Source organism: Anoplophora glabripennis, unplaced genomic scaffold (assembly GCF_000390285.2).
Source record: "Anoplophora glabripennis isolate ALB-LARVAE unplaced genomic scaffold, Agla_2.0 scaffold288, whole genome shotgun sequence".
In the NCBI taxonomy this organism is placed as follows: Eukaryota; Metazoa; Arthropoda; class Insecta; order Coleoptera; family Cerambycidae; genus Anoplophora; species Anoplophora glabripennis.
In genome coordinates this window covers 309,867-324,878 of record NW_019416427.1, presented here as the reverse complement: position 1 = coordinate 324,878, position 15,012 = coordinate 309,867, and the positions used below count along the sequence as shown (strand labels likewise).

At 32.1% G+C, this 15,012-nt stretch overlaps 1 protein-coding gene across 1 annotated transcript in view; it reads left to right on the top strand.

The window, feature by feature from the left end:
* The window catches only part of LOC108906161 (synaptotagmin-15-like), a 214,710-nt gene that overhangs the window by 60,831 nt on the left and 138,867 nt on the right, over positions 1 to 15,012 (top strand). The window contains exons 4-5 of the mRNA XM_018709358.1: positions 7,685 to 7,895; positions 14,360 to 14,453. Of these exons, the coding sequence (XP_018564874.1) occupies positions 7,685 to 7,895; positions 14,360 to 14,453 (305 nt within the window). The remainder of the gene's footprint in view (positions 1 to 7,684; positions 7,896 to 14,359; positions 14,454 to 15,012) is intronic.

Genomic DNA, 15,012 nt, shown 5'->3' with positions numbered 1-15,012 from the left:
TCAACCCATTGGAAAAGAAAGAGAATATAACAGAAATTAAAGGAAAAATAATTTACGGGCGATCTGAGGTCGGGAAGGGGTAGGGGGTGAGTTTTTANAAGATTACTTCATCTAATGCGACACTAGTCATAGGTACTTTTATAGTCCCTACATTTAGTAGGTTGCTCTTTGCCAATATCTAGAAAACCAGTAGGCATGCATACATTGTAGGTTATATCTCACATAGTTGCATACACTGAAAATTACTCCAATATTATTTGTTTCGCAAAAAATTTAAGAACAGTGTAATTTTTTTAAAACCTGACATAGTCCAACTTTTTTATTTGAAGTGATACTATTATTTCCAAATGCAAAATGGTAGGAAATAACTTGCTTAAGAAAAATTTGCAAATAAATCTTTCCGGTGTTGGGGGTCATCCATAAATTACGTCATACGTAAATGGGGAGGGAGGGTATCACCGAAATGTGGCAATGTGTGACAAGGAGCATGGGGGTCAAAAGTTTTGTGACGTCACATGTTAAAATTTAAAATACTAAAACGCGAAATTTAGATGTGAATAAAAAACTATAAAAATCTACGAACTTGATCTATATTTATTAATAATTTAGCATTCTCGCTATCTGAAATATTGGACTTTATGTTGATTTTAGATTATTTAATAAAAAAAAAGTAAAAAATGAAAATAACTGTTTTCTCTCGATTATTTTTAAATACATGCATAAATTTAAAAAATGTGTGACGTCACATCAGGAGGGGGGGATTATAAAAATGTGACAACCTGTGACAAGGACGGGGGGAGGGGTTCAAAAGTCCTCAAATTCGTGTGACGTAATTTATGGATGGCCCCTTGCCAGATTTCTTCAATAGCTACTAAAACAATATTTTTTTAAATGGCAACACCGTATTTTTTAACATAATTTAACAAATCTTCAAATTCTAAATAAAAAATGTTGTCACGTTTTTTTATTGGAATAGCCATTTTAGAAAAATCAGCAAAACCAACGGAAATAATCTGTAGTCGGCAGCAACTAAAAGAAGCTAACATAGCAATAGTAGGCCTTGGAAATTAAACAAAAATTGCGTTGTTTGAAAGGAACCATCATTATTGTACTGCCATTGTGTTATTTGACAGTTGTTTATTTGAATGTGTATACAAATAACGTTTTAATTCCATTGCTAAGATGATTTTGAGCCTTTATTTCTTAAAAACTCCGGATTTGGAAAAGGCTTATCGGTGTCTTGCACCGAATTCAGCGCACGCATTGCACCAACATGGAGAAAAATTAAACCTTTTCTTTCGGATTAAATTTTCGTTTGATTCATCTTAGCAACTGTATTAAAACGTTATTTTTATACACATTCAAATACAACAGCTGTCAAATACCACAATGACAGCACAATAATGATGGCTCCTTTCCAATAACACAATTTTTGTTTCAAGTCCTACTATTGCAATGTTAACTTTTTTAAATTCCTGCCGACTCCAGATTATGTTCGTTGTTTTTGCTGATGGTTCTAAAACGGTCCTAATAAAGAAATGCGACTTAACATTTTTTATTTAGAATTTGGAAATTTGTCAAATTATGTTAAAAAAATACAGTGTTGTCATTTAAAATTGTTTTAGTATTTTTCTTAGTCAAGTTATTTCCTACAACTTTGCATTTGGAAGTACTAGTCTATTACATCAAATAAAAAAGTTGGCCTATGTCAGGTTTTAAAAATATTACACTACAGGTTGTATCTATTTTTTTTCAAGGTCGTATTTTTCGAATACGAAATAATATATTGAAATGAAAGAANATGTGAAAAAAGTGTAAATACAAAAGTTGTAGATCTTTTTATTACCTACAACTTTGCCATTTAACTTTTTTCCATAAGACTTGTAGTTTTTCCGGAAATCAAGATAAACCGTTTTTTACCCTTAAAAACTCACCCCCTTCCCCTTCCCGACCTCAGATCGCCCGTAAATTATTTTTCTTTTCATTTCTGTTATATTCTCTTCCTTTTCCAATGGGTTTCATCCTACTATAATTTTTTTTCACTTTTTACCATTTTTGAAGGCTTAAGCACTGGTCTATAATTATATCAACAGAAATTAGTTAATCCAAGACATACACATTCAATTTCCAATACTGTAACAAGATGAAAAAATAAACCGTTTTTCAAATTTGTCATACATTTTCAAGGTCGAACAGACATTTTTAATATAGTACACTATCAATAAAGCAGTTCAATTGTAAAATAGCACAAATTTAGTACCCATCAGGATCATATATCTTAAAAACTAACTACTTTACAGTAGATGCCCATAAGAATTTTTATCTTATTCTTTAGAGATTTTTTATAATGCCTTATAGTTTGTATATAATTAATAGTTGTTATTCATTAATTTACATTTCATTGTTTTCCTATTACTTGCTAATTTTGTATTCCATGACACATTTCCACATGCTCTATTAATTTCCTACAAAGCAGTGGATGGAAAACTGTTTACAGTTTATTCAACAATGCAACCTAATTCATGTATCGTCGAGGTCAATTAAAAAACAAAGTGGCATTTAAACAATACCTTCATTATATCAACTTTGTTATTATGTCCGATTTTCTGCAACTGACACTTTTATTATTAAACTCAGTGCGATTATATAAATCCCTATTTATGAAATTGTTTTTTTACACGACATGTTTCTTTATTACTGAAAATCCAAAAATGAAATAAATTTTGCTTTATCCATCTTATATGAGGTGTGTCTAAAATACGCGGCAATTTTTTAAAAGCATGCTCTCGGTAAAAATTCAATTTCGAGATAAATAAATTCATGCAACCTTTACTTGAAATTGCAAAAAAGAAAACTTTCAAAGGTAGCCATATAAATATTATATTCCATTAAAAAGTGATGTTATCATATAAATAGTATTTATCGAGTATTTATATAACTAATTTTTCCCCAAAAAAAATATATAGGTATACCTAATAGTTTTCAGCATTATTAACATCTATTACGAGAATCTAAAGGTAATGCATGTCCTCTTTACTCAAACTACCCCTATTATTTATTATAAAGAACCTCTTTTATTTTTTATATTGATTTGTAAATATATAATTCAAGTTTCATTGGTTTACAAAAAATATCATATTATTAATTTGAATGGTATTATACCTGGTGTTGAAACTCTTTGGCTCCAATTAATTAGCAAATTGTTTTGTTTTACTCTGGCGGTTGTGTATCGACCTCCGTCATATAATGCTTATGACCAACAACTATTTGACTTTATTCAGGAATCTAGTACCAGGTATAAGAACCTTGTTATTGTTGGTGACTGTAATCTTCCAACTATTAACTGGAACGCCTTGGCGGGTGCTGACAACATGATAAATGCTCCATCTATGTTTGTCAATATGTTTTTGAACTCTAATCTTGATCAACTCATTTGAGAACCTACTCGATATCGGCAAAATCAAGAACCCTCCTTACTTGATCTTCTATTAACAAACGATGATAACATTATAGCAAATCTTGAATTGTACCCTCCAATTGGCTGTTCCGATCATGTTGTTATAACTTTTGAAATTCAAGTCTTTGAACATAACACTGGCCGAAATATTATTATTATTACGAGAATCAATTATGACGATCTTCAATCCCAACTAAATAGCTTATCTTGGGAGGACATTTTTTCTTCAAATAACGTTGAAGAGATGTGGAATATTTTTCATGAAGCTATTTCTGATGCTATGAGTAATTGCAGTACTATTATTCGCAAAGTTTCAAATTCTCAGAAGCCATATATTAGTGGTGATCTTATAGTTAGAGCCAAGGCGAAACATGGACTTTGGCGTAGATACAAACGTACTGGTCTTGTAGAGGACTTTCTCACTCATCGTGAATTCTCAAATAAATTAACCCATGACATTCGAGTTGCTAGGCAAAATTTTGAGAATAACCTTGTGAAGAAAGGTCCAAAAGCATTATATAAATATACTAGAAGTCAACTTCAGACTGCTGTCAAAACTCATATGGTCAAAAAATCCGATGGATCTATCTCTGTTAGTGATCTAGAAGCTGCTGAAGTGCTCTCGAACATGTTCCAGTCAGTATTTTGTGTTGAACCTTTTGGACCCATTCCTGCTTTACCAAATCCACGTGTTGAAAATTCTTTAGAAAATATCTTTATTTCTGAAGAGGTGGTATTAAAACATCTAAATCGGCTCCGTACTAACTCCTCTCCAGGTCCAGATGAGATACCGGCAAATATATTAAAGATCTCTGCAACGGCCCAACGGAACCTTTTATCGTCTGTGAACTCGTGGACACTATGGCTAGACAAGGGATTTCCAGTCGACGTTCTGTATTTTGATTTTGCCAAGGCGTTTGATACAGTCCCGAAAAACAGGCTATTGTATAAATTGGAACATAATGGTATACGAGGCCCATTACTTGCCTGGATAAATAGTTTCCTCACAAATCGAACGTTTTCAGTACGAGTTGGCAAATCGCATTCAGAATCTCAAGCAGCTCTTTCAGGGGTACCGCAAGGCTCTGTTCTTGGACCAGTCCTATTTTTGGTATATACAGCTGATCTCTCGCTACAGCTCAAATCGCAGCATGCACTGTATGCCGATGATACTAAGATATTTGGAAATGCACTACAAGATCATCAAACTCTACAAGATGATATTAATTCCATCGAGCACTGGTGCTATGATTGGCTCATCCCTTTGAATCTAAATAAGTGTACTGTTATACATATTGGTAAAAATAATCCCAAGGCAACATACACTTTCGGTCAAGGTCAACTTATAACAACTGTCGAAAACCAGAATGATTTGGGTGTAGTAATCAATTCCAGTCTCACTTGGTCTGAACATATTTCCACCGTTGTGAAAAAAGCCAACTCAGTGTCTTATATTTTAAACAAGTGTTTCGAGAGTTCAAACGATCAGGTATTCTTAAAATTATATAAACATATATTCGTCCGCATCTGGAATACTGCGTGAACATATGGTCCCCTTACCTGATAAAAGATATTAATCTGATAGAGAGCGTGCAGAGAAGATTCACAAAATGGATCCCCAAATTTAGATCTCTTCCATATCATCACCGTTTGGATAATTTGAGAATTACTTGTACTAATGTGAGACGTCTTCGTGGTGATCTTATCCAAATGTATAAGATTATAAATAATCAATACAGTTTAACTTTTGGAGACCTATTTAGGTTAAATTTGGATGAGCGTTTACGTGGTCATCAGTTTAAATTATCGAGAGAAAACTTCAAAACGTCTTTGCGTCAAAATTTCTTCCCAAATAGAGTGTTCTACCATTGGAATAGCCTACCTTCATCTGTTGTTACTGCCCCATCGGTCAACTCTTTCAAGAACAGGTTGGATGTATGGATGTCATCAGAATTTTTACATTGAGTGCGCGCCTAGTGTATTTTCGTGTGCGGTTTATGGCCTGTTTCGCTAGTTAGCTGTGATTTATATTGTTATTTTGGTATTCTGTTCACATACTTATTTGTTCTTTTTCTTTTATGTTAGCTATTTATTTTACTGTTACTCTAAAAGCTGTTAACTGTCATTTTGTATATTTTATTGGACTAAATAGGCTTTGCCTCTGTCCTTGCTATTATGTAATAATAATAATAATAATAAATTCAATTAAAGAATGTATAACTATCATAGGTTTTTCAAAAATGGATCTTAGAATTATAGGAGAATTAGAATTCTATAAGAAACTATAATATAATTATTGGCAGCTAGGCAATAATTTTCAATCGATAATTACTTAAAAATGAAAGAATCCTCCTTCACTATTGGAGGGATTATATTAATGTAATACAATTACCCTTTTATTTTATTTTTCAAGTAGAGAGGTATTTGGTAAAATCATTAACAATAAGCAAGAATGAAAACTTTACAAATAATTTGTTTCCACTATTAGGATTATAAAAAATAATAGGTCGTTTTATTATTCTTATTATTACAGCCAATTGCCTTTACTCTAAATGTTACTATTTTTTTTTCTTAAATAACTTCACCATTTATGTTATAAACTGTGCATCAAACAACATGCATTACAACGCATGTAAAATTTGTAAAATATCGAGTGCTCTGTCATAATTGTGAGCAATTTTTGTAATGTAACTTGAATAAAAAAAGTGGAAAAGGAAATTACTGTATACAAAAAATCTATGGCCTCTAGATACCTAATTTTCTAGAAAATCAAAAACGGAAACTATGTATTAAATTTCAATAACTCTTCAACAGTTTTTTTTTTATGTTTGTTCATTAATTGTAATACCTTGAACATTATTCCGTAGCAGCTGTCAATGGTTAAACAATTTACAGGATGATTGTCACGCTGTGAATTTAAATTTCTTTCCAAAAATATATCGCTCTCTTCTCCAGAAGAAAATTGGAGTCACTGGCCTATCACGTATTTTATATTTTATTGTTAGTAGAGTTTTGGCTGTCTGCCCTGTGCTTGGTAACTACTGATATAACTTCGTTGTTATTACCTAGGTAATCTTAGTGACACATGCGTGTTTCTTTAACCTAGTGCTAACATTTATCTCTGTTTGTCCATGTATTCTTTCAGGCACGTACAAGGGATACCGAGGCCTGTTTACATCTGATGTCCGAAGATATGTCATTAATATGGTCCAGACATTGTTATGTCCATAGGGTCATATCATAAATGTATTGTCTATCTGAATCAACCAGATTTTGGTTCTAGAGTTGATGATTCCAGGGCCTTCTTCTCAAGGATTTGCATGTAGATATTTGTCAGGTCTGTGAAGGCGGGTGAACCTTCAGCTGTTTCTTCTATTGTTCAAAAAACTGATCTTCAAGTAAAAGAAAGTCACATCCGGGATACATTTTTGCCAGATCTCCTAAATCCTCATTTTTTTTCTTCTTTAACTGACACGATTTGTTAACGATTATGTCACGTAAAAACTCCTAGAATATCATTTGAGTTCAGGAAAATTTCCTCCCTAGAACATATGATGTCTTTAAAATTAGATCCGTATGTTATGTGACATATATGGAACTAGTGGCTGAACCAACTCATTACTGGTCGGACTTGTTGGTTGATGGAACCCATTTAGGTTCTAGTGTATACGAAGATCAAAAAGAACCCGATTAAGAAATTTAAGGAACTACAAGATCTTATTACAGTTAACTTAAGGAGTCTGCTATCAAAAGATTCGCAAACCAAATGTACCAGTTTTACCAAAAGTGAATATATCACTCACCCATTCGCTGGTCATTTACTATCATCAAAGTACTCTCATGATATACCTATGCCGCAAAAAAGACAGAAATTCTTCATTTAAAGATGACGTCTGAAAATCCATATTAGTTTGTCGGAGCATCGGGAGATGCGATTGAACGTCGACCCTGGTCATTTTGTGATAGTATCATCGTGTAATAAAACTATTGGTAATGTGAATCCCAAATAAAAATTAAATTACTATTTATTATTTATATTATATATTATATTATTTATACCTAACCCTTTTTAGACAGAATGCTTATTACACTCACAAGTATAAATAAACATAAACTCCTCTGGATATAAAGTTTAACACTTTCAGTTTTTATCATGCGCCGCTGCACAAATATTTCGGTTGTAACTTTATCCCCAGGGAATGTGACTGCTTATTCGTTTTCTTTCAGGTTGTTACGGCTTGGGAGTAATAGAACCGGCATTGTACAAGAGTACATTGGATTTGGACGAAATCCAATGGCCAGAGGGGCACATCGGAAGGCTGTGGTTTTCCTTGCGCTATGAACCGTCTACCGAAAAGCTGCTTGTGTCGTTGCTGAAAGCCAAGAATCTCCCCTCAAGGACAGTCGGTACAGTCAATAGCTGCGATCCGTTCGTAAGGTAAGGTTCTATTCAAAAAGATTTTATTAAAAATATGCTTAAAATGTTTTAATAAAATTGTAAATTGTGTATTAAACATATCTGATGGGTTTTCAAATAAACAAGGTAAATCATAATTGGAAGGAGAAACCTAAACAAAAGCTTTCTGATTTTTCTGAATTTTAGAACTTAAACTGTTTAACAGTATCACAAAATAATTCATACAGAAGCGAAACTTAAACATTATCGTAAATATCTAACAGTTATCGTTTTGGAAGTACCTTTGTTTACACTGAGATATTTTACTCATTACTAAATAATTATTACAAATTTTACACTGATTGCAACCACCCCTAACAGCTTTCCATCCCTTTCTTCAATTTTTATTTCTTCTAATGACAACTGCGGGCAGATTTGCCATAGCCAATGAATCAGTCATTTCACATTAACAATTATATGTAACTTTTTTCAACACAACTATACTACTGTGAGTTGGAAGTGGAACACCTGAAAATTGAAGTAACAGAAAATGTATCAGGTTTTGAAATGGTATGCACAAACTGCAAAAGTGAACATAATTTTGTAATAGGTACATATTCAAAGAGTTTGAGGTTTGCCGGTTTTTAAAACACCTTAGAGCTTCTTCTGTAGTCATTGCTATTCCTGCTTGTATTCAATTTAAAGAAGGCTATGTTCTAAAGAAATTGCTTTTTGAACCATCGTTGTATCTGGATCAAGTTTTGATACCACATCCTCTCTTAGAATACAGGAATTCAAATCTTGAAACGGCGCTGTCAGATTACGAAAATTAACTTCCATAATGACAGTATAACATTCAATGGTGTTGAAGGTAAAAGCTCAACATACTTTCTGTCGGTGTTTGGAGATACATCTAGTTATACTTTTGGTAATGTACACAGCTGATACTGAAACAAAGGGCAATATTCTAAACATTTGCAGGGATTCGTTGGAAAATATTAAACAAAAAATGAAAACAGAAAAAATCAGCAAGCCAAGATAGTATCCAATAAATATACAATAATCAAAGGCATTGGTGCTTTATTAGACTATCAAGTAGAGTTTACCCAAGATTCTGGAAAAAAATTGCCATATTATAGACCCATAGGTCGAGTCGGTGACTTGTATATACAGGGTGATTCAATCATAATCAATTATAGGTTTTACAGACGATACAGCTATCTTCCATAGAGGTAACACTAGGGAGGAACTGAAAGAAACTGTGGAAAATGATTTGTCTTATGTAAAAATTGGTTCAGTAACAAACTATTGACAATTAACCTGGAAAAAACGAGTTACTTGCCTTTTGTACGCACTAAGTCAGTTTCTCCATCTTTTGATTATCTGAATTTAGAAAGCCACGGTCATATAATTAGAATTTTTCCTGCAACAAAAATAAAATATTTAGGTGTTTTTATAGAATGTCATTTAAGATGGATGGATAAATTATGTTACAAAGAACCTTTAGTCCATTTTATATAGGTACCTTTAAATATCTCTCTGTAGGATGTCATCTAGTCATGTTTTAATACAGAGTCATATTACAAATTGCGCTGTACTGTCTTGGGGTTCAGCGATTAGTATTGAGCCACTCACAATTCTACAAAAAAGATGTTTAAAGATAATGTTGCACTTACTTACCCTAGTAATGAGTTGTACCTTAAAACCAGTCTTCGATGTAAGACAACTTTATTACAACTGAGTTTGTAGGTATCATTATACTGGTAATAAGCACGAAATGTCTTATAACTATGAAACCAGAATAAAACAATGATACTTTATCTCCTTTTATGCAAAAATTTTTGGGCCAAAGATCACTACTATATTTTTTATATCACCTAAACTATATAACACTGTACCTGATTACTTGAAAGTAGATAATATATCAATGTATGCATTCAAGAGGAAAATTAAAATGTACATATTAGAAATTCCTCGGGCAACAACAAGTAAATATTTTTATTAATACAATTAACCCGAATTGACTGATTTCGTAAACATATACATACTTTTTTTTTTCTCCGTATATTTAGGTATGTATTTCTTTCCTGTTTTGTTTTATTATACATGTCATTAATTTTAAAGGAATATAGGAAAAAATGAGTAGAATAAGAATACTCGATTAAAAAAAGTTTTAAATGCTTATTCGCCATAATAAAACATTTTCAATTCATTATTTAAACCCCTTTTCGTGCCGCTCCTGATCGCTGACCCTCAAAGATTTAACGAGAGTGAATCTTGATCTACATTCGGTCATTAACCTAGCTTTTAATGCCTTTTTAATCCGCTGTGAACGACAACAAATGAACAGAGCTTTTTACCTAGACACATGAATGAATGTTATTTATTAGTTAAGAAAAACAAATGTATAAGGATAATAATTGCTTTCAAATGTTAGGTTAGCGTTTGTTTTTAATTTAATATTAAGTATATTTAATATTGTTAACGTTTTCACTATGTTTTATTATTCAATTTATTATTATTATTCATGTTCAATTAATTATTCAATTTTTAGTACGTATACCTTAATGTGTGACTTACTGTTTCTCAAAGAGTAGAATGATACCTACCTATTTAAAATGATAGTACGGTTACAAAAACACTCATTCATCCGTTCATAGAAGTTTGTTAATAAAATGAGGATCAGTTACTTTGATTTTGAAACCAATTGGAAAATTCAGGACGACTTGGGAAATCAGTTGTTTCGCTTCAACGTTCGAATGCTCTGTGGTGCGCCAGAGCGTTCGCAATTAGCAAATGTGATACGGACTAGGGCACCGAATTAACGGGAGTTAAGGGGTAATTTGCTTATTTTTTAAGCTTGGGGAAATACTAGTATTGCAATTTTCTCGGACAGTCTTCATACCGTTTCATGTTTCGCGCTTTGGATACTGCCAAAAATATGTCCAGAAGATCAGAAGATTTGATATAGCTAGAACATAGGATTTCCACAATACTTGCACTGCTGCATGTATTCTGCGGTAGTAAGAATAGTAAAAAGTGAAGGAGGTAAATTTATGTTTAAAAATTGTTTCTGGCAATGACATTCAAGAGAAAACCCTCGCTTTTAAGTAGGCATTTTCAGTCGCATCCTCATCTGAAATTGATGCTTATCTAAAAATATATACTTACCTGGGACGTGGCAATATACCCACACAAAAATATAAATAAAATATTCCAAACACGGCCGACCACCGTTTACTTTTCTTGTTTTCCACTTCCACTGTCTCACGTGCGCGAGCGAATTCTGATGAAGATAAAATATTTACATGAAAATGTCGCCTGCGAATGAATACTTCATAGCTTTTCAGGAAGTAGAATACTCCACGCATTTTATGAAAACAGCGTGATATATGAGACAGGTCCTCGAATAGGCGTTATGCAGTGTATATTGAAATTTGCAAAATATAATAAGAGCTGGTAGCAGCGTTCAGTTATTTTATTTGTGGGGATACATTTCAAATGAGTACTGCATTTCCACGTACAGTGAACTTGTTTAATTAAAAATGGCATGGAGTTGATGGGTGTGACAAGCGTCACTCTGCTGACCAATATCGTTTTAAAGGGTTTTAAAATGTAATACCGTTGTAATTATTTTTGCCGCTAAAGGATATGCGTTTATTACTACATAAATAGATATAAATAATAATTAAAGAAAAATAATAAAAACGTTATTGTGGGTAATTATTTTTATTTCTGCCATTTTTTGTTACTTTATTTCATTAGATATTTCCGCCACACTGAAAGAAAATTAAATTTTAATTAAATAATTCCTTGCCAAGTTTTTTTTTGAAAATTTCATTAAGGAATTGATTTTATAAATTTAGTTTCAATAACACAGCCACATAAAAAAAAGTCCAAATCCAAGAGCCACATACCATTTTCGAAGGAATTCGATGCACTGAACGCGATCCTGTAGTCAAAATTCATGATTTCATTACAAATTTCGGAAAAAAGTGAAATTTTTGGGTGAAAACGCCCAGATAAGGGTTAAAACTGATTTTTTTTTAAATTTTGTCGAAATATATCATTTTCGTAGTATTTTGTCGTACTATTCTGGCCAGTTTTCAACCAAATAGTCGATTTTCTGAGAAATATCGAGGTTATGAATACATTTTACTAGTGACATGTTCAGCGCCTAAAAATACTCCAGAAATGATATATTTGGACAAAATTTAGAAAAAATATTAGTTTTAACCCATGTTTGGGCCAGTTTTCACCCAAATAGTGGATTTTCTGAGCAATATCGAGGTCATGGGTATATTTTACTAATGGCATCATGTTTTCAACCCTTAAAAATACTCCGAAAATGATATATTTGAACAAAATTTAGAAAAAAATCAGTTTTCAGTCAAATTGTGGATTTTCTGAGAAATATCGAGGTCATGGGTAAGTTTTACCAGTGACATCGTGTCTAGCGCCTCAAAATAATACGAAAATGATATATTTGGACACAATTTAGGGAAAAATCAGTTTTGACCCATATTTGGGCGTTTTCCCCAAAAATTTCAGTTTTTTCCGAAATTTAAGTCATGAATTTTGACTACAGGATCATGTTCACCGCATCGGATTTGGATTTTTTTTGTGTGGCTGTGTAATTATTGTTGGTTGAATATTCTCAACGACTACATAAGTAACAGGATAAATATTGTACCTATTTATGTCTCTATGGATGATTAATAAAACAAACAAAAAAATCGTCACACTTAACTCTAGTTATTTTGATTAGAGCTATGAGAATGAAAACATGAGTATCTTATGTCTCTATGGATGATTGAAAAACAAACAAAAAAATTGTCTAGTTATTTTGATTAGAGCTTTGAGAATAAAAACATAGAATTTTTAAAACCTTTACAAACCATCATGTATTGTAATGTTATCCAGAGTTGGTAAAAATTAATGTATCTTCAATGTGAGAAATTTGCGTTTATACAAAACTAAGTCCTTTTTAACTAATGATATTGTGGGAAACAACTACTCTGCGAACTACAGTCAGGTCTTGCGTTGAACTACACTTGCAATATCTACTAAACAGCTAACATCATTAGTTAGCAGAAACCAGACATAGACCGTTTTCGAACTTATTATTTCTCAACAGTGAGCTATAGGATATGTCATACTTTTTAGGTTATGGCTTACACAAAACTGAACCTTTTAACACAAAAAGTTATTTATGTAAAATTTCTTTTTCTTTTTAGTGTGATAGAAAGATCCAATTTAATAACAAAATCATTTTTTAAATACTGATAATATAGATGAAATATATTTTCGACGAATTAGTAGAGAAGTACTACGGATAATAATACGGGTAATAATTCAAATTTTAATCGACAATGAACGGGCTGGTTCAGTTTTAAATTAACAAACTTCGATGTTTGTCGGAACTTAGTAATGTCAGTTTAATGTATTACATAATAAACTGGTAGATGCGACAAACGCTAGAATCATTAAGTTAGGTTAATCAACCCGTATAATTTCCATATTAATATACAATTTGATCCTTCATAAATGTTTACAAGCTACGTTCTCTTTGACGCGCTACTTTTGTTGAAAATTTAATTTTTTCAAATAAAGATAAATTATGAAACAGTACTTAACAAGTAACCTAGCAAAAAACTCAAGTGGTAGTCAATAATAAATGAAATACACAAAAATAAATTATCTGTGTACTCACCTGATTTTTATATCATAACACTAGAAATTGTGTGACTAATCTTCGGGTACTTTTACCAGTATCCTCTTCCACGTACTTTAAAATGTCTTGTTCCTAATTTCTTATTCTCTGAGTTTGCTCCCGTCCAACATTAGCGTATTGGCGGTCAAAGCTCGCATAATCTCTTAAAATAAATGTTGTAATTTGCCATCTTTAACTAGGTGGACCTCAAGGCGCGGAGATCCTTTGAAACTTAATAGCAAATTAGATGTATCGTCTCCAAAAGTTAGGCACCCAACGAATTCCTTCATTTCGTCACCGTTGACCCGCACTATCTCCCTCCACCAACCACATGCACTGTTGGTAGCCAACAAATATTTTTTTGTTACATTGTTCACATCCACAAATATACAAATACATGAATACTGTAATTTTCGTGGTTGGGCGTGCTGCAATGTTGTACCAACCTGACAAACATTTTCTTCGGTACTTATAAGTCGGCGTAATCTGTCTCATATCGTCTTCTTTGCTCCTGGTGACTTTAAAATGACACGTCGCTAAGTTATACAAAATCAATCTGTTTAGCCAAATTATTTTTCATTGCCACTTCCCACAATGTAAGTTGATTAAAAAATAATTGGCAACGTTGATAGTGCACTAATACGCAAATTTCGGGTACCCCGGTGCACAAGAATTAACGTGCAAAAAACTGACACCCACTTAAAGGTACACCCTGTATAAAAAAACTATTATATACATTGACTTTTTCATTATCTTTTATTGTGTTATTAAGAATGTTTTTATAAATTTTCAGATTACATTTAATGCCCGACGAACGACGTTACTTGCAATCCAAACAAAAGAAGAAAACTTGCAATCCTTACTTCGATGAAACGTTGGTATTTCAGGTAAGTAAATATAGGAAATTGAAGCTTTCACTGTGCTTTTTACAAAAGAAAATAGTCGTTATATTTGTAGGTGTATAACTGAATTCTTGGAATCGAAGTAGAGTCCTATAGCCCATAAAATATACTGAAATCTTCCATCGCATGGCTGTAGGACATTTTCTGAAGTTGCAAAATAAAAATATAAATTATAGTATAAACACATTACCGGCACTTTGTAATGTAAATTCTATTTTATCACATATTTTGTTGAAAACTTTTATTTTAACATTAGAAAATTTGATCTAAAATGGAATCAAAATATTGTAGTCCACAAGAGAAATTTAAATGTTATTCTTTTATTAATTTAATATTTTTATCACTCATGATCCGATTTTTTTTTATTATAGTACTTGCTGTACCAATTACGTTTGGGAATCAATTTTTGGGAAAATAGGCTTAATCAACAGGATTAAAATCTTCATATCTCAAATATCAACAATTGCAGAATATTTTTTTTTATTTATAAAGTTTTTGTTAACGTAAAAATCTAGAAATGTCCGAAGAGAAAAAATTACTGGCA